The 20,501-nt window shown below is 45.0% G+C and overlaps 1 protein-coding gene across 6 annotated transcripts in view; it reads right to left on the bottom strand.

Annotated features, from left to right (window-relative positions):
* Positions 1-276: 276 nt before the first annotated feature.
* The window catches only part of ACSM5 (acyl-CoA synthetase medium chain family member 5), a 24,212-nt gene continuing 3,987 nt past the window's right edge, over positions 277-20,501 (bottom strand). For 2 of the 6 annotated variants that reach the window (XM_083413561.1, XM_083413563.1), the window contains exons 2-14: positions 17,412-17,681; positions 15,142-15,352; positions 12,944-13,151; positions 12,072-12,215; positions 10,990-11,146; positions 9,755-9,834; positions 7,796-7,919; positions 7,386-7,466; positions 6,594-6,695; positions 5,381-5,508; positions 5,206-5,305; positions 4,384-4,503; positions 277-2,909 (exon numbers count right to left, since the gene is read on the bottom strand). In XM_083413561.1, the coding sequence (XP_083269687.1) occupies positions 2,823-2,909; positions 4,384-4,503; positions 5,206-5,305; positions 5,381-5,508; positions 6,594-6,695; positions 7,386-7,466; positions 7,796-7,919; positions 9,755-9,834; positions 10,990-11,146; positions 12,072-12,215; positions 12,944-13,151; positions 15,142-15,352; positions 17,412-17,597 (1,728 nt within the window). In that variant the 5' untranslated portion in view covers positions 17,598-17,681 and the 3' untranslated portion in view covers positions 277-2,822. The remainder of the gene's footprint in view (positions 2,910-4,383; positions 4,504-5,205; positions 5,306-5,380; positions 5,509-6,593; positions 6,696-7,385; positions 7,467-7,795; positions 7,920-9,754; positions 9,835-10,989; positions 11,147-12,071; positions 12,216-12,943; positions 13,152-15,141; positions 15,353-17,411; positions 17,682-20,501) is intronic. The other 4 variants (XM_083413562.1, XM_083413564.1, XR_014504917.1 and 1 more) reach the window with 3 other exon arrangements.

Here is a 20,501-nt window from a genome sequence, read left to right as displayed (position 1 = left end):
CTTTGAACCTCTGAGAGTGATGATGATCTTAATGCCTGGACTGGTCAATAGGGGAGGAAGCGTTCTTTCAGATATTTCTGTGTAAGGAATGAGAAAACCCCTTTCTTTGTAGGGGATGAAATTTAAGATATAGTGTTGAGGGAGGATTTTATAGTTTCTTTTTCTGTTCCTTCCTTCCTTCATTCTTTTGTTTCTTTATTAGTTTGTTTCTTTTATTGTATTGTGTAAACTTTAATAAATATTTCTCCCCCCCCCAAAAAAAAGAGTGAAAACACCTTTATTTCCAGCGATTATTTATTTGCCACAATCAGAAAACTCTTTCCTTTGAGGAAATGCAAAGGTCAGCTCTGAAATTTGTTGCACAGTGGGCAGCACAACATAAAAGTTTCGTGTACATTAATGTCTCATAAAATTATGGTTGGGTAGAATGCAATGGAAATATACACAGGCTATGTGGCGCTTCTGACCCAAGTGTTTCTGCAAAACAGTGCAAAGAACTAATGTTCTTCAATATATGTATATACGATGAGGCGGATCACAGCCTATGGCATTTTGCAAGAGTATTTTGCAACAGCGACAGATTTGCTCTGATGTCAACATGGACTTAGGCATACAGGGGTGTCTTGTCTCCTCTGGCTGCACTTGGTTAAATTATTGAGATGTCACAAAGGGATGGGGCCAGTTGTATGTTGATTAGATGAGTGTTAAGGGATCAGGTGGCGCTGTGGTCTAAACCACTGAGCCTCTTGGGCTTGCTGATCAGAAGGTCGGCGGTTTGAATCCCCATGACGGGGTGAGCTCCTGTTGCTCTGTCCCAGCTCCTGCCAACCTAGCAGTTCGAATGTATGCCAGTGCGAGTAGATAAATAAGTACTGCTGTGAATGGAAGGTAAACGGCATTTCCGTGCGCTCTGGTTTCCATCACGGTGTCCCGTTGCACCAGAAGCGGTTTAGTCATGCTGGCCACATGACCCAGAAAGCTGTCTGTGGACAAACGCCGGCTCCCTTAGCCTGAAATGGGTGGACTTAACCATTCAGGGGTCCTTTACCAAAGGACCACTGACAGTTAAGTCCAGTCACAGACGACTCTGGGGTTGCGGAGCTCATCTTGCTTTACAACCATGTGCAACCATGCTCATCAGCAACACAAAGGAAGGGAAATATATGAAAGACTTGGGGATGGGATAGAGATTTGTTCAGTTCATATTTTAATACAAACTTACCAGATTTGCGCTTCCCAAACCAATACTTGGGGGGGGGGGAATGCAGCTTTCCTTTAAAACCCACATTTTACTGAATTTTGCAATGAAGTTTTCCAACCAAAGAATTTGTACATAGATGCACCTAGAAACATGCGCACATGAAAATAATACTGAAAATTTTGTTATGTTATGGGAAATTGTTTGCAAAAATCTATAAATTAGGTAGCGTTGCATACAAAAATGCATCTATTAGGAGAAATGCCGGCAGGAATTTTTGCGCAGACTAAGACAAGCTAATCTAGAAACCGATTTAAGATTAGAAAAACTAGAAACCAGAATCAACAAATTTGCCCTTCCCTAGAATGAGCTGAAGAACTTCAAGCTGTAGCAAACTACACATCCATTGCATTCTACGTAGCTGGGTCTCTCCAGATGTTGCTGGACTACAACTCCCATCATTTCTAACCATTAGCCATGCTGTCTTGTGATGGATAGGAGATGGAATCCATCAACTTCATCTGAAGGGCCACAGGAAATAATAATAATAAAGCCACTTCCGGACCTGGCCAAGGAGGTGGGGTTGCGGGCTTCACGCCCACCCCACGTGCGCGGGGGCTGGGTCGCAGCCCCCGCGAGAGCAGGGGAATCCCGTCCGCATCGTCCGCCCAGCCAGCCAATCGTGTGGCTGGGGGGGGGGCGTGGCCTGCCCTATTTAGGGCCGGCGCGGCCAGTGCTCACCCTCTTTTGCCAGCCGGCCAGCAAGTTGACGTGCCTCAGCAGGACTCCCCCTTTATGGTGTTAACCCTTCCCGGTCTTCAGCAAACGGGCTGGAGCCGGATAGTTGATAGGACCAATGCCTAAGCCAATGCCTCTCATTCCTGAAATCAGTAAAGTTGTGGCCTAATTCGCCCATTTAACCTTAATTCTGGTGTCCTGTGTCTTTATTTCCCTGGTGGGGGGTGGGAACTCGCCACGCAAACATGTAACGGTGAAGAATTCCCGATGTATTGCAGTTTCACTTTGGCGACAAAGGCTGCATTCTCACTGCAATTAATTCCATTCTCCTGACGTTCCCCTAGCTGTTATTTTGCCCATGATATTTGAGTGTTCACATGATGTAGAAAGGCAGTTCTGGAGAACTAAAGGAATGGAATGTAGTGTAAATTTCAGGCTGATTTCCGTGTTATTTGGGTCTAGAAAAAAAATCAATTTGCAGCCCATCAACCTGGAAAATCACAGGAGTTTCACATGGCAATTTGCCCATCTTTTTCATGGGTCCATGCTGTGAAGAGTTGTGAAGTGACACTCTCTGCTCATTTTAAGGCTCATGCCTTTTCAAAACAGTTGGCCTGCTGAGAAAGCATGCTGGTATTTTGGCATAGAAAGTCATGACGAAAAGGTAAAGCCAAGAAGAATGGTGGAATGTTGAGATATTCATATGAAGAGAAGCAAACTTAGGAGAAAGTATAGTTATTGTTGCTGGACAGCTTGAATCCCTTTGCTTGAGATATCAGAACTTAGCAATAGATTAGGGTATGAAGGCAAGATGGGGGAACTCTCCATCGTCAGAGCAAACAGCTGATTGCAGGACGATTCTGCATATGCAAATGTCCTTCCAAAGCTAGACAGTCCCCCACTCTCTTTTCCGCAAAACGTTCCTTCGCATTTTCCCTGCAGCTGTCTTTGGCAGTTCTTGGACAAACTCGACCTAGCAAAGTAAAAGACATTGGCGTCATTTATTGCAGTCACGTTACCATGGCTCACAAGAGTTTAGTGTTTTTCATGTGAGTGGAAGTGTCAAGTTAATGGCTTCTTCCAGCCAACAACAACAACACCCCGAAAACATCTCCAGTCTACGATCATTGTTATTATTCATTAGACTTGTTCGTTACTTGAAGGCCTCCAAGCAAATTAACAGGCATACAAAAATTAATATAAATATATGGTACATTACAAAGCTAGCAAAACAACTCTCGTAACAGCTGGAGGAAGCTTTGGTAGCACACTGGGAAGAAAAGGACAGCATCACAGTCTATCCCAAGGCCTGGCTGGAAAAAGGAAAGGCTTGACCTGGCCCTGAAAATATGTCAGTGAAGGCACCAGATGGACATTGCTGGAGACAGCATTCCACAGATGATGATGAAGAAGAAGAGTTTGGATTTGATATCTCGCTTTATCACTACCCGAAGGAGTCTCAAAGCGGCTAACCTTCTCCTTTCCCTTCCTCCCCCACAACAAACACTCTGTGAGGTGAGTGAGGCTGAGAGACTTCAGAGAGAAGTGTGACTGGCCCAAGGTCACCCAGCAGCTGCATGTGGAGGAGCGGAGACGTGAACCCGGTTCTCCAGATTACGAGTCTGCCACTCTTATCCACTACACCACACTGGCTCCTTTGCTGAATAGCCAGTTGAATAGCCACAACAGACAAGGCCCTTTCGCTTGTCACTACCCTCCAAGCCTTCCTCAGATGAGGGACCTGGAGAAGGGCCTCTGAAGATCTAAGGGCCCTAGTGGATCAGACTGAAAGCCAATGCAGTCCAGACTCTTCTTTCTCACGGTGGCAGCCAGGTGCTGCTGGAAAGCCTAAAAGCAGAACAGGAGCGTAATCACTCTGTTCCCTTGCAGCTAGTAATTCAGATGCTTGCTGCTACTGAAGTACAAGGAAGGAGGATCCTTCCACCATGACTAGTACCCGTGGACAGGGCTGGGCAGTATCTGGTTTTCAACATCGCGATATATCATCAGCTAAACATCGTGATATGCTGATATATCACAATGTCTGAAATAAGGAGGGTGCTACGTAGAGGCATTGGCTGGTTTCCCGGTTTCCCCTGCATTGTGATTTTTGCCGGAGCCTGCTCTTGTGGTTTGCAGGAGGCAGGGGAGATCTGAGCAAGCAGAGTTAATAGAGGCTGCAGGAATCGGGAGAAGATAGATAGACTGTTGGTCTGACTTGGGACTCTTGCTGCACAATATCACTTACAGAGAACCAGTGAAATCATTGCTGTCTTCCTGTACCTAGAGTCATGAGCAGGGAAAAGTCTCCCAAGTCAGCACCAAGCCACTAGGGCACATATCACATCAGTCCAAGAGGAAAGTGAGACACAACTTCTTGATTTCCCAAAGTTTGACTTCTCAACACACACTGTCATTTCCTGGTTAGGTCCTGGGAAGATACTTGCCTTTCTAGGATACTTGTAAGGAGCAGTCACCTTTTTCACATGATCCTGGAGCTCCTTGATTAATTCTTCTGGGTCATGTGATAAAAAGGCAGGTGACAAGACGACAAAGGCTTTCACCACCTGTAGGATGCCAATTGTATGTGCTTTAATGACTCAGAGAGAAAAAGTAGGTTTCAGTGTGATTAAGTGCTTGGTGTAGCAAAAGACACTCCATTCTAATCCGCCTTCCCCTCGTCCCCCTGCAGTCAGCCAGCATTTCACATCCACTAAGCATGCTCTATTCTCATGTAGTTTCACCCCACTTAGGAAATTCCCCTCTAAATATTGAAAATTTGGGGGGTTCCCCTGAGCCTGCTGCTGCCCCTACTCTTGAGCATGGATTGCGCCATTTTATCTACAGAAGGATTTTCACTTGGAGAACTACAGGCCAAGATTGATTAATTTTGTGTTGGCCATAGCCAGAGCATAGCAAATATAACTGTTTGGAGGGAAGGGAAGACCAGGATTTAGGGATTCATGGAGGTTGGCAGCATCTCTAGGGAAAGGGAGATATTTAAACGCCATTGTGGTCCTGGTAAGATCATGCATTGGGCTGCCCCCCCGACTTTTCATTTGTACCCAGCTGAGCTAAGGTGAGTTTGCTCACTGAGAACATTTTCATAGTTCCTCGACTCAGAAGCATCCCTGAAATGCAGTACTGCCAGTGCCGCTGTCATGTTTCAAGATTTATTACGCTTTCCCCAAGCAAGCAAACTGCATGTGGCTTTTGCCCCCTGAGTATGGTGCATTGCAGAATGTGTTGGGTGCTTGAATCTCTGTTACCTCTCCTCTCACGGGATCTGGGCTGCTGACCACAGCTGATTCCACCACCGCTGGGTGCTCTATCAAGGCACTCTCCACTTCAAATGGGCCAATACGATACCTAAGAGACAGAAGGAGGTCAGTCCCGTGCCTTTTGTGGCAGAGCAAATGGAAAAGCCAACTGAACCAAACCTACCCAGCCGAATTTATCAAATCGTCTGATCTTCCGACAAAAAAGAAATAGCCTTCTTCATCTTTAATCGCTCTGTCTCCAGTGATATAGAAATCGCCACGTTCACTAGCTGCTGTTTTCTCAGGGTTATCCTGGCAACAACAACCAGACAACATTTCAACCAATGACTGCTGATCTGTCCCTTTTGGTAATGGTGCCTCGAGATAAAATAGCAAGGCGACTGGCTCTTGGGTTGATTACAGGGCCAGCTCCAGATCTTGGAGGGTCCTTGGACCAGATGCTGTCACTTCCTCTGCCCTATCTGAGTGTGTCCTATCTCCGCCTCTCTGTTGTTTCTATTTTCTCATACTCTCCACCAGACCCTAAACCAAACCACCATGCAAAGGGAGAGTGGATGGTTTGAAAAGAGGATTAGACAAATTGATGGATGATGAAGTTATGAACGGATTTTAGCCATGATGGCTATTTTCCATCTCCACCATCAGAGGAGTGAATACCATCAGACTGTGAATACCAGTTGTTGGGATTCACAAATGGGGAAAGGGCTGTTGCACCAAGGTCCTGCAAAGCCATTTCCCTTAATATAGAAGAGCTAGGTAAGTTATTTCCACCAACGTATGTGTTTTATGCAGTTTACCCTGGCATATGCCCTTTTTGGGGGGTACACATTCCACGACATTGCAAAATTCAGAAAAGTGCAAGTTCCAAAGGATGGCTGTGTTTCAGTTTGGGTATTGTTTTGGGAAGTGCAAATGAAGAAGGTTCATCTTTAAATGTGAATGGGATCAAATCCGTTCCCCCATCCATTACCACAACCAATCCCTGTTACAAATGCAAACCCAGATCAAGTGAAGCTGTTGGTGAACATTTTCACCAGACCTGCTGAGGAACACCAAATTGAGTTATTATTATTTATTAGAAAACACTACACAAAAATGAACATAAAAACCCAAAATACATTCCTCCCACAAGAACAGGGAAGTACAACTCATTCATTAAAGCAGGGGCAGGCAACTTGATACCTTTTAGATGTTGCTGAGTTATAGCTCACATCTGGCCAGGCTGATGGGAGTCGAAGACCTACAATATCTGGAGGGCACAGCTTTTCCTTCCCCCGGCTTAAAAAGTTACACAGGAAAGTGTAGCAAGAGTCTTATGTGTTGATTTTCTTCTCCTTCCTTAGTTTGCCCACTTCGTCACCTCAGATAATACTTACTAAGTACCCTGAGAATAGACAAAATGGTCGCTTGGGTTTGATCCTGATCGCAATGTACCCTTCTTGTCCTGGAGGTTGAACATTGCCTTCATCATCTACAGTCTGTAGAAACAAACAAACAAACAAACAAACAAACAAACAACAGAAGGAAGCTTCCCAAAATCATTTCAATTGACAGGCCTTGATTTAAAATTTATATGCATATCCTTGGTTCTCTGTGGCACCCATTAGGTTCTATGGAATAAATAAAAATAGATAAAGCTTGTTCTCAGGGTTATGTTACACTCCAAGAAATGGGAAATAGTAGGAACATGTAGATGGAAAACTGAACTATGCAAGTGAGGATTGACTTAGTAATCAATGGCCCCCATTAAGTTCTACGGTGTGTGTGTGTGTGTGTGTGTGTGTGTGTGTATGTATGTATATATATATATATATATATATATAGCATTCATATTGTGTGTGTGTGTGTTCACAGAGTTCTAGTACATGATATTCTATTGAGAAATGGAAAACATTTGAGAATCTTTAGATAAAGAGGGGGCTAATCAGTTTTCATTGAATCCCATTCAATTCTTTGGAACAAGGAAAATGGACTGCTCAGCTGGAACACAGCTGAGAAAAGAGCAAATTACTTTGCATATACAGGACTTCCCCGCCATTCATAATAATGGGGATTTACTTGGTGACAGATAAATTATAGGGAATTAAAGTACAAGGATAAATAATATTTATTCTCTGTTTTCTTCAAGCCTTTCGATGGACACCATTCTGGTAAATTTAAGTTTGTACCTGGACATCATATGGTGGAGAAGCCATTCCTAGTGAGCCCGGTTTGATTTTCATTCCCTTTATATTGGAACATATTGTTACCTGTAAGAAGGAGAGAAAGAGAGATCGAGAGAGCACAATACAACTAAATGAAATTTAGGGTGATTTTGGAGAGGGAGGAGATTGTTTTCACTGTGGCATGAGAAGACAGCATACCAATCTAAGACAAGCAAGGTTTGGTCTAGGAGCAAAGGGGATTGAGAGGTGCATGTAGAAACTAGTGCCCAGGAAAAAAGAAAGATTTACATTCCTTGCTCCGCCCACTTTTGTCCCTAGCCATGCCCACCACTAGAATTTACCCCCCAGAAGATTGGACAGAATGGAATGCTGTCAAAAGACCCACCACCATACACTAACAAAGACAGACATACTGTTTCTGTTTGTCCATAGCCTTCATAGATATCCAGCCCCGTATGAGCCTTCCACCGCTCCATCACTTCTGGGATGAGTGGTTCCCCTCCTGTCACACAGTGCTTCAGGCTCATGAATTTGCAGCTTGAGAAGAAATGGCAACCATCAGTAGCAATCCTATAGATCAGGGGTGAGGGAGCTTTGGTCCTCCTGATGTTGCTGAACTACAACTCCCATCACCCCGATCATCGGCTCTGCTTGCTGGGTCCCATGCCCTCACCAGATGACTCCTCTACCAAGGAGGATCCGGAGCCCCAGAAACTCAGGAATAGCCCAGAACAATATCCACGGAAGAGTTGGGACCCTTGGGGGAGGCTGGCAGGGCCCCCTCCCTGCAGAAAGGGAGCTCAGTCTGGGATGCAGAGGCAGAACAAGACCTAGGGGTGATGGTACCTCAAGAGGCAGGCTGAGACCCCCACAGCCATGAGAAATGCTCGGTTGCAGGAGACTCCTCGTGAGTAAAGGGCTATTTATTCATGGACCCTCCTCCTGAGTAGATCTCTCTGCAGAATCTCAAAGAGGCTGAAGGTGGAGTTATGGCATCTCTGGCTTAATGCCTCAATGTCTTGCTACCACCACTTTGTGTTGTACACAGAGCTAGCTGTTTTCGTCATATATTTATGGTTTTCATTTATATACGTTTCAATAGTAGTTTAACAGTAAATCAAACATTTCAAAACTCAACTTCCTTCCTGCGCTTCGTTAATTTTTTTTATCATCATTCCCTGCATATTCTAAATTATATTTAATCATTTTTTTATTCATCTATTTTCATATATCTATATTTTTAAAACTGCAGGTTATTACAATACTCCTGCCAATTTTTTTTAGAGCTAGCTGTTTTCTTACCTGGACTTTGACCCACCCTTTGACCTGTTCTTTATCTGAGCTGCTGGTGAGCTGGACCTTGGGCTACCCTCTTGTCTGAGTTCTTGTTTGAATCTCTGCTGCCCTAGACTGGAGCTCAGATGGAGCCTTGCCTGAGCCCCTCTAGGAACCACTGCTTGTCTGGAATTGGACCTTGGGCTGCCCTTGGATGTTCCTGCTGCCCATACCCACAACAGTCTTGGTTATCTGGAAAGTTTCCTGCAACCTGGGACTCACCTAGAGCAGGACACTGGGGCTGATGCCAGTTGTGTTCCCGAAACATCTAGAGGGCTGTCGGTTCCCCACACCTGCTACAGAAGCACCAGCTATAGCCAGCTGGATTTGTGCTGGTGTTTTCATCTAATCCCTTGAATTCGATTAGACTGTGTTTCATAAACCACTTGGCAGTGGTATTATGCTTAACTTGATTAAGCAAATGGATTCTGCAGGGAACAGTATGCAATTTCTCTAGTCATGCAATTATTCAAATGATAGACTAGGTTAAGCATCTGTTTTCGTAACATTTGCCATGGTGTATGGGCCAGGCTCCATTCCTAAGAACACCCCAAGCCTCAAACTACAGGCAATGACTCAAGAGTGTCTCTTTCTCCCATAATGCAATAGTGTAGAAATGAATTACAATCTTTCCTTACCTGCCCACACAGGTATTCTACAGTGTGTATAAGGTACAAACACATACCCTTCAAGTGTTTTCCTGGGACATCGTGGAATTACAGAAGCCATCCCAGCTTCCGATTAGATCCCAGAATGGGCCCTCCCTTCAGCACAGCCGCTGCTGAGCTCGGCAGTGGTGCTGTGCTCTCGCATGAGTCATTTGGCTCTAGCAAGAGCACGGCACCAAAATATGCTCATGGGCTAGCAAAATTTTAACAACCCACCTCTATAAAACAAGGACAGTGATCTACTAGGAACTACAGCCGTCCGTGGTAAAGATGAGCAGCTGTAGCAAATGACAAGAACCTCTTGCCACCCATCCAATTCTCATCACACTTCTCTTGTGTTCATCTTTCCAGTTATGCATTAGAAAGTACCTGGTGAGATCGTGCTGAACCAACATCCGGTATGCAGTAGGAGCTGTGCAGAAAGTCGTGATTGGGTATCGGTTGAGAGTCTGAACGGAGGCAATGGAAGTACAACCATTATTGCAACCTCAAATTCTGGTTTTGGAGCATAGGGTGAGATCCAACGTTAGGAGGGTAGCTTTCGGTGGGACGTCAGAAGGAACTTTCAAAAGAAGCTCTCTTTAGAAACATCAGAAAAATGGGTATGCAGTGTAACAATGTACACAGACTGATTGCCCATTTCCTTAGCTTCTCTTTGCTGCCAGGTGGACCCCTCTTTTGACAGCCCCAGATCACTCTGGGTGGACTTGAGCTGATCTGGGGTGATCCCATGCTGCCTCAACCTGATCCAGCTGAATGTTGGGTCTACCAGAATCAGAAAGATCCAGTTTAGGACCCAGTGCACAGCTCTAGATTCTACACACTCTCACATCCCTCTCTGTCCTCCGCCCAGGGAATCAAAAGGCATTATCAGAGTTGAAGGACACATTCGAGCTGGGCAAAAGTGGTCAAGGAGGCTACAAAGCCGGACCAGTGAGGGTTGTGGCTTGGAAAGGGGTGTGACCTAGGGGGAGTCCGGTAGGCCTTCTTTAGAAGCATAGAGGGCTTTATTTGGGTCCAGACCTTGAGGTTCCTCATTTCTGGTCCACAGACCCTACATAGCCTGGCAGAGGCTCTTGAGATCCTCAGACTGAAGTCTTTTCCATATTTGCCAAAGCTTGAATCTGAAACTTTTTGCATGAAATGCTCATCCCTTACAACTGAACCCTTTCCTTAAAAGTGAACCTATGACCTGCATGCAGGATGTTATGTATGCAGGCATTGTAGACTGAAGCCAGGCTGCATGAATGCAATGCAGGCCTAGGCCTTCAGGCCTCCTGGAGCTCAGGAGCTTCATCTGCATAACAAAAGACAGAGAGGATTCTAAAACCCTCCAATGACATTCTTAATAGCTGGCAGGCTGCCAGTCGCTCCTGAGATAGGGCCAGTGTTGCAATTCGCTAATTGCAGCATTAAGGCAGCCTATCACAGGTGGTGGATGTGCTTTGCCTGGGCTGGCTTAAGGCATATATACTAGGCCAAGTGTTCCTGTTTGTCATTCTTGTTCTTCTTGTTCCCAATGTTCCAATAAATCCTTTTTGAGCTGAATTTCAGTCTTTGGTCATGCCCCAACCCACCTACACTCCACAGGCCTTTATTCTTACGTTTATTATGACGGTGGGTTCGAATTTCAACAGGTGATGTACAAAGACACACGACCCATTGATCCACGGAGCAAACACGCTGCTCCAAGCTGACTTCACCCATCCTGTGTCAGATGTATTCCAGAATATATCTGAAGGAGTCAGATTCATCCAGTGCCTGTTCAGTGAGAAAGAACACATTGGCTGTTGATAGTCAGGATCCTAGGAAGCAGTTTACGGGATGTCTCGGCAGAGATGTTGCACATCTGATTTAGAGGGTACAGGGAGAGCTGGCAGAGAAGTGTAAAGTCCATATGGGCAGTGGAGTGGAAAACTCCAGAGAGAAAACTCCTCACCTCCAGCAATACCTTTGTCTCTGCTGACAGGTAAGACTTTGGGGAGGAAGTCTAGGGCCCCACTTAGCAGAATAGAAGACCCACAGGGAACACATCATAATCTAAGTCAAGTCTAAAACTCACTAATTGCACCATTGGTTGAGCCTGCTGCTCTGTTCTCCCCCACCAGCACCTTGCAAGTTATGTCAAAGTTACATACATTATGTAAGTTTCATAACTTGCATTAAGTAGCAGGCAGTGAGACAAATAACACAGTATTGGAGGGAAACCAAACTGCAGTGCAAGAGAAACAGTGCTGACAGTGCTGAATACAGTCCAGAACAGAAATCTCACAACCTTAGTAATGGGCAATGCTGCTTTACCTGGCCCAGGGGTGCCATCTAGGGGGGAGCTGGGGGGTGCCAAGTCACACCCCCCATTTTCAACCAGGGGACTGGGCCCTGTCAATATTCCATGCCCCGTCAGGCCTAGCCAGAGCCGCGTTGGGCCCCATCAAGCCTTCCCGTGGATGTGACAGTCCCCATCAGGCCTCCTTCTGTCACATGACATCATACTTCTGCTGCCCCCCAAAAGTTGGACAGAACCCAGCACCTGTGCCCCCGCTTGAGCCTCCCATCCTTCTGATCCACCTGTCTTCCTCTTAACCTGAAGCTTTCCAATCCTGTCAGGGCCCTCTGCACCCTAATCCAAAATGGCGTTGCATTGTTTTGCCACCGCAAGAGTTTGAAAGAAGTCAACGGGCGTTACCTGCCGCTTGATGTAAATCCAATCCCGTAACTGCAGTGGGAATGTTCCACCATTTTGGGAGACCCTGTGCTCCCACTTGTAAAGTAGATGATCATGGGCTCGTCGCTTGTTGTCTTAACACAGTCATGGCTGGCAGGTGCTGCTCTTAAAAACAGTGACATTGTACGGGATCAATGTGAAACATGCATTTCGTGAATGAAACCCCCTGGCAAGCTGCCCAAACTATACCAGCTTGGCATAAATCCAATGGATTGCTGTACAGCATCCAAGTTTCTCGGCCACCAAGAAGTTTTCTGGGCATGCTCCAAAGACCCCCCAAATTTGTCCATTTAAATAAATTTAAAATGGATTATATATTTTTAGTGTGTGCTCTTGTGGGTATCCCACTGTGGTGCCAAAAGGATTTCTGTGCCTGTCAAGGTCTTCCAAATTTGTCTATTAAAAAAAAAAATCTTTAAAAAATGTTTTAACTAACCACTCCTGAAGATTCCTTGCTGTGGTGTCAAAAGATTTTTGTGATCTTACTGATCCCCCCAAATGAGTTCTTTTTTTAAAAAAAAGAAATAAAATTGGCTATCCCCACTTTTTCACTTCAGCTCCAGCCCCCTTAACACATGACCCCTGAAGGGTTTGCTGTGGGTCAATCTGGCCCTAGGCCTGAAGATAGTTATCCACCCTTGGTTCTATCTATGCTTCCACCTACACCCAGCTGGTAAATAAATACCAATGTTACAAAACATCACTGAGTCCTCAGTGACTTTCTTCCAAAGGAAACTATAACTGAGTAAGTGTTGTATACCTGGAACATCTTAGCAGAGTGAGCATAGCGACTGGTTGCTCTCGTTTCATGCTCTGTCCATTGCAGTACTTACTGGAAGAGATCCTTGAAGTTCATCCAGCCATCTCTGCTGCTGTCGGACACAAGAAGCTTGGTTTTCAGAAAATTGCATTCGGATAGGACTGAGTCCACTGCGGGGGCCAAGGCGTCGCTGACCACAATGCATTTGGCTTTGGAAGCCTGTAGCCTGTAGGAGATGTCTTTGGCTGTTAACTGGGGCGTCCCTGGGATGAAAACAATACCTAGAAAGGAACCAGGCAATGAAGTGAGCAGAGAACTCAGAAAGTCTCCTTGCTTGGAAAAACTGCACGCACAGTGGTATCTCATTCGAGGATAATGCGGTGGTTAAAGCAGGTGTGCTGAACCTCAGATAAATGAATCAGTAGCATAAGAACATAAAGAAGAGCTCTACTGGGTCAGAACAAAGGTCCATCTAGATCAGCATACTGTTTTCACAGTGGCTGACCAGATGTCTCTAGGATGCCCATTGTGACTGGGAGCCAGAGGAGTCTCAGTCCACACCGGATCCTTTGCCTCAGGTGGCATCTGAACCTAGTCTGGGGCCTGATTCTGAAGAGCCCCAGTCTGCACAAGTTCCCCTGCAACAAGCACCAGCTGGGCCGAGTCAGGGGCCTGATCCTGCCATGGCTCCAGATGTGGGGATTACCTCATTGCCTTCAGCTGGGCAATCACTTACAGCTGCTCCACTACCAGTTGGGTCAGGAGAGGCTGAGGCGGCCTCTGGGTGTAGTAACCCACCAACATCTCCCGAGCTGCAGAGACTCAGGTCTGAGAGAAGGAGAGACCTGAGTACTCGCAGGAGGAGTGCTCGCCTTCGGGTGAGACAGGGAGGTGAGTCACTGGGGGATCAGGACCGGCCGTTACCCCGACAGAGATAAAAGGCTGTTGGACCCCGCCCTGGGTTGCGGGAACAACATTGCTGTTTGCCAGAACCTGCCTGTGACCCCGTGCCTGACCTTGCCTGGTTTCCTGCCTCGTGTCCTGCCTTGGTCTTGTCGGACTGACTCCTCGCGGATTCCTTGGATTCAGGACTGGACCTGGACCGCGTTACTTGGGTTACCCCTGGGCCCAGCACACCCATAAACAGAGTGTAATAATTCTCTTCCACACATGATCCCTAGCCACAGTTATTCAGAGGCATACTGCCTCTGATACCTGAAGGTAGTACAAAACCGTCAGGGCTAATAGCCATTGATAGCCTTATCCTCCATGTGTTTGACTAAGTCCCTTTTAAAGCCTTCCAAGCCTTCTTCTAAAAGGTTTATCTAGAACTGCTTCTGCTCTGCCTCTGCAGTCAAAGACAGGGATTCTTCTGAATACCACTTGCTGGAAACCGCAGGAGGGAAGAGTGCTCTTGTGCTCAGGTCATGCTTAAGGATTTCCCACAAGGATCTGGGTGGCCTCTGTGAGAACAGAACACTGATCTGGATGAGCCATTGGCCTGATCTAGCAGACTCATCTTATGTTCTTATTCTGGGAAATAATGTCGCAGCCGAAATAAAATTTCATATGTTGCTAGATAAGCAAAGGGTTAAGACACATGGAGTTTCTCCTGTAAATTCCTAGAGATGGGGCTCTGTGAGGTCACATCCTTTGCTTGCCCTGGCAGGAAAAGTAAACATAGGAAAATAATCGTTACTACTTCCTTAAATGTATTTTTAACCTTCTGTTGGAAGCTGCCCAGAGTGGCCGGGGAAACCCAGCCAGATGGGCGGGGTAGAAATAATAAATTATTATTATTATTCCTTCGTGCTCAGAGCTCAGTTTTATTTTTTCACCATGTAGCCAACAGAGAAAGGATGCTACTAGACTCCATTTTTTATTTCAACCATGAATTTAGTAATCTAGAAGTATATTCTGCCTTGTTTGTTTTTCACTGCTGCTTACTGCTGAACCAAGTCTGAAGCTTTATGTAAGTGAACAGTAATTTTATTCTTACATTACATTACATTTAAACCAATTGAAAGGGATAAAATGGGAGGATCTAGTCTGCTAAAGCATCCTGGATAATTACTAATAAGGTTAAGCAACCTTTGTCCCAGACGTTTCTATGTTTGATGCTGCAAAGGGATGCTAAATTTTAAGCTCTGCTAGCTAAACATTGGACTCACACAAGTAAGAGGAAGGATAAATAATGAAATAATACCTTATCCTGCCCTCCAAATCCACCCAACACTAATGACTATTTTCTTGCCCATAATATTGACTAACCTGTCCGCATACAAGCCACGCTTAGTAGCCACCATTCTGGAATCCGGGGTAGAACTGTCATGATCCGGTCACCTCTTTGCAAGCCGCATGGACCAAGGAGCATGTTGGCAGCTTTCCGGGATAAGACTCCCAGTTCCTCAAAGCTCCACTTCACCTCTTTGCTTTGGTCATTCACCCACCAGAAGGCTGGGTTTGGAGATCTCTTTCCCTCCTAACAGATAACCCAAAAAGCTATAATAAGATGAAAGACAGCTAAAAATGATGCCTAATCCACAGGGCCAAGCACATGTGTGAATCAGATAGGATTTTATGACCAACAGGCAAGGGAAAGAAAGAGCAGGCAGGAGTCTCCTAGGAATAGACTTGCCTTGGAAGCAGTCATCATAGGGAGCTGCCATATACTGAGTCAACTCATAGGCCCATCTAGTTGGTATTGTCTACAACGAATTGGTGTGGCTCATCCCTGAGGGGGCACTTCCGGGTGAGCACCATTTGTTTTTAGCTCTGCAGTTTGCTCAAGTTTTTATCGTTTTAAATATCTTTTGAAGTCCTAATTGTTCCAAAACCGTTTCTTTCTTTTATTTGGTTGTATTACTGTAAGCAACTGCGTGTTGTTGTTTTTTAGGTAAAGGTAAAGGGACCCCTGACTCTTAGGTCCAGTTGTGACCGACTCTGGGGTTGCAGCACTCATCTCACTTTATCGGCCGAGGGAGCTGGTGTACAGCTTCCGGGTCATGTGGCCAGCATGACTAATCCGCTTCTGGCAAACCAGAGCAGAGCACGGAAACGCCATTTACCTTCCCGCTGGAGCGGTACCTATTTATCTACTTGCACTTTGACGTGCTTTCGAACGCCTAGGTTGGCAGGAGCAGGGACCGAGCAACGGGAGCTCACTCCATCATGGGGATTCGAACCGCCAACCTTCTGATTGGCAAGTCCTAGGCTCTGTGGTTTAACCCACAGCGCCACCCACGTCCCGTAGTTGTTTTTTATCAAGAACTTTTTTAATCTTATCATCTGTTTTGGCTGCAGTGAGCCTGCATGTGTGTTGGGAGTCGCCCTTCACTTCAGTTAGTTGCTGAACTGCCTAGAGTTTCTGCTTCTGTCTCTGCTTCTTCTGGTTGAGAGGAAAAGATAACCTCTTGCCCAGCTGTTTGGGACTACAACTCCCATCATCCCTAGCTAACAGGACCAGTAGTCAGGGGTGATGGGAATTGTAGTCCCAAACATCTGGAGGGCCAGAGTTTGCCTATGCCTGGTCTTGCCAGTGACAGCGTTTGCAACAAGAGAGGAAAGGTTCCTGTTTTTGTTTACCCCCATTTACCGCTAGCAGCTTTCCTTTTGTCGGTGAAGTTGCTACAAGGAGTTGCTAAAACTATTCCTGACGTCGAAGGGGAAGTTATAAATTACAGGGGGCTGCATATTCAATATAATATGAAACAAATCTCTGCAATGAATGGCAACAGTTCTCCTGGGTTTCAGACAGCGATCATTCCCAGGTCAGAGGTCATTCCCAACCTGGGATCTCAGGCATGCAAATTATGTGGTCTGCCACAATGAATGGGAGGGGAAATTCACTTCTATTTGCATTTTAACAAGAAAATACCTAATTTGGACTTTTTGAACCAAAATGTGAACTGAAACATGGTTATCCTTTGAAATTTGCATCTCTCCGAAGTTTGTGATGCAGTTCTCCAACCAAATGGTAAATACAAAAACACATATGTTAAGGGAAATTATGCACAAAGAATTGCATTTGTTCATGAATATGACATACCAACATGTATTACATTAGGTAAAAGAGCTTTCCAATATGGTTAAAAAAACCCCCACAAAAAACACTGCTAGGAGAAATTCGCAGGCAAATGCTGATGAATTTTCGTGAGGATTAAAAAAAATAATCATGAATTGTTGCAAGAATGTGGAGATTTAAAATTGGAAAATTAAGGAAGCCAGAGACGTCAAAACTGGTTGATTCATCGATACCTGTCTACAACTGAATTAGATCCATAGTCAGCCCAGGTAACTCAAGGCAAATAAAGGGAGCTTACAGAAATCATGGATCAGAATCCTACCAATGACTAGAGTTAGATAAGCCGTGTGACCAAATTCAAGACTTCCTTCAGTCTCTTAGTTTGGGGAACATGTAACTGAACAAAACCACAGGTCCCCTGTACTCCAAGGAGAACATAAAAGTATACCTATAGTACCATCAATATCCTGTTTTCCTGACAGCCACCATAGTCTTCCTAAAGCAGACAAATTCATACCTTTTCCACTTGGGTCCACCTGTCCAGAACATCACTAGCAAAATTGAAGTACTTGGGCACTTCCTGTTCACACCGGTTTATAGCTTCGTAGTGTGAGGTGATTGGAGAGGCAAGGTGTCTTTTGACTTGATGGAGCAATGTGTGAGGTGGCCGCAGATTCCAGAAGCATTTAAACAAGGTCTTCATGGCACCAGAGCAAAAGGCAGCTTGAGAACATCAACTTAGTTGGATTTTTCTGCAATGACGTGTTGTAAAAGCAGAAAAGTTTTTCTAAAAAAAAAAACTTTTGCAGTTAACAGAAACATCTGATACATTAGGAACATTGTAAAATATGTTCTACCAAGTCAGCATTGTGTTAGATGTGCCAATAGAATGACTTGCAGAATATTTCTGACTACACACTAGAGGTTGACTGATTCCACAGAACCACTCAAAAGCATACAGGAGAAATGTTTGATGTTGGCTTCTCCAGTTTTTGCTTGTTTTTGTTTGAGGTAAAGATCTTGAATCCAGGAGATCAGGGAGGTTGTGAGCAGCTTGGGTGAGAACACTTGGGGCTACCTTTGAAGGTGACCAAGAAACTACAATTAATCCAGAATGCGGCAGATAGACTGGTGATTGGGAGTGGCTGCCAAGACCGCATAACACCGGTCCTGAAAGACCTACATTGGCTCCGAGTACGTTCCGAGCACAATTCAAAGTGTTGGTGCTGACCTTTAAAGCCCTAAACAGCCTCAGCCCAGTATACCTGAAGGAACCCCCATCGTTCAGCCCAGACACTGAGGTCCAGCTCCAAGGGCCTTCTGGCAGTTCCCTCCCTGTGAGAACTCAAGTTACAGGGAACCAGGCAGAGGGCTTTCTTGATATTGGAGCCAGCCCTGTGGAATACCCTCCCAGCAGATGTCAAGGAGATAAACAACTATCTGACTTATAGAAGACATCTGAAGGCAACCCTGTTTAGGGAAGTTTTAAATGTTTGATGTTTTATCTTGTTTTTAATATTCAGCCAGATGGGTGGGTATAAATAATAAATTATTGTTATTATTATTATTATTATTATTATTATTATTATTATTACTAGCTATACAGTGTTGGAAAATGAAGTGGTCGGTTATGGAAGGTCAGAGAGACCACTTCCTTCCAGAATCTCTTTCCTTCCAGTTACTACACTGGGGGTATTCTCACATTCTACTGTCCCTGCAGAGAAGTCAGCTCCACCTGGGAGACCAGGGTTCAAATCCCCACTTGGCCCTGAAATTCACTGGGTGACTCTGGGCCACTCGCTGCCTCTTGCCTAGCCTACCTCACAGGGTTGTTGTGGGATTAAATAAGAAGGGGGGAAGTTGTGTATGCTACCTTGAGTTCCTTGGAGACATAACACCAGTTTTGAAAGACCTACATTGGCTCCCAGTATGTTTCCGAGCACAATTCAAAGTGTTGGTGTTGATCTTTAAAGCCCCAAACAGCCTCAGCCCTGTATACCTGAAGGAGCGTCTCCACCCCCATCGTTCTGCCCGGACACTGAGGTCCAGCGCCAAGGGCCTTCTGGCGGTTCCCTTATTGCAAGAAGCAAAGCTACAGGGAACCAGGCAGAGGGCCTTCTCGGTAGTGGTGCCCGCCCTGTGGAACGGCCTCCCATCAGATGTCAAAGAGATAGACAACTACCTGACATTTAGAAGACATCTGAAGGCAGCCTTGTTCAGGGAAGTTTTTAATGTGTGACATTTTAATGTATTTTTATTCTTTGTTGGAAGCCGCCCAGAGTGGCTGGGGAAATCCAGCCAGATGGGCAGGGTACAAATAATAAATTATTATTATTATTATTGGAGACAAACGTGGGACATGAATCCAATAAAGAAATACTAAAGGAATATGCTCACTTGTGACGGGTACAAGTTTTTTTTTTGTTTTTTGTTTTTCAAAAGCTTCTTCTAGGCCTATAACAATCTTTTTAAATAGAATTGGGGGGCAGGGCTTGTCAAACCAGCTCATTTCATCCCCCCCCCTTGCAGTGGGGTATTGCTGTTCTCATTAAGCTCCCGGTTTTTGTTCTGCAAGACTGTTTGTGCATGAACCTATCTTTCCCTGACGCTGCTGCACACAGGCTCATTATATTAAGTATTCTGTGTGCTTAATGATAACGGGGGGGGGGAGGTGCATTGTGGGTCATTTCCAAAGACGGCTTGTCATTGAGAGCACAAAAGCGGCACTTTAGGTGGGGAATGTTTTCCAGCTTGCAGGGTGGATCAAGAACTGGGTCACAAACCATTTTTGACAAATGGATGGAACCACCCACCTGTAAATCATCTGATGTCATCATTGTGTCAGGTGACAACTTCAAAGCCCAGGTAGGGCTGGGAATGCCCCTTGCCTGAAACCCTGGAAAACTGCTACCTGTCTGTGTAGACAGTACTGAGCTGGATAGGCTAGTGGTCTGACTCAGTATGCGGCAGCTTCCTATGTTAACTATGATAACTATTGTAATGAAATTTGTGATGTCCTATATAAATAACCCCTGAATAGAGGTTGAATCAGAATGATCACCATCTCGTGTCAATTTCTTTGACACAGCAATGAACATAACTTCCTTGAACCAGTTACCTAGGGCCAGTGCCTTTTTTCCTGCGGGGACGCAGGGGTACGCATACTCCTAAACATTTTGTGAATTTTGTACTTTTGTCCATTTACTTTTCCCGAGTTGAACTATAAAATGGTGATTTTCTTGAGTCAAAATGAGAGTAACCCTAAACATGTTTTTTTTTTAGGGGTAAAAGCACTGCCTAGGGCATCAATTGAAGTGTCTCTCCAGTCTTGAGTTGATACTAACTGAACAGCTACCAAAAGGTAAACGAAGAAGATCTGCTTTATTTTTGTCAAAAACAGGCAAAATATGTCATCTTGGACCCAGGATTTCATTTTTACCTGTGAGCATGCCGATTTCTGTAATCACATGAGGCAGCCATTTATGGAAGATCAGTTTTCAATTTGACAAAATGCTTAAACCTGTTTCAGTTGGTTTTGTTGTTTTAGAGTTTGTCAATTTGATCTATTGTTCTCAGAGGGTTTCTGAGCTTTATTTTTCTTTCACCC

Source organism: Podarcis tiliguerta (assembly GCF_965153285.1).
Source record: "Podarcis tiliguerta genome assembly, chromosome: 14".
Classification (NCBI taxonomy): Eukaryota; Metazoa; Chordata; class Lepidosauria; order Squamata; family Lacertidae; genus Podarcis; species Podarcis tiliguerta.
The sequence above is the reverse complement of the archived record's forward strand: the minus strand, read 5'-3'. Positions and strand labels throughout refer to the sequence as shown.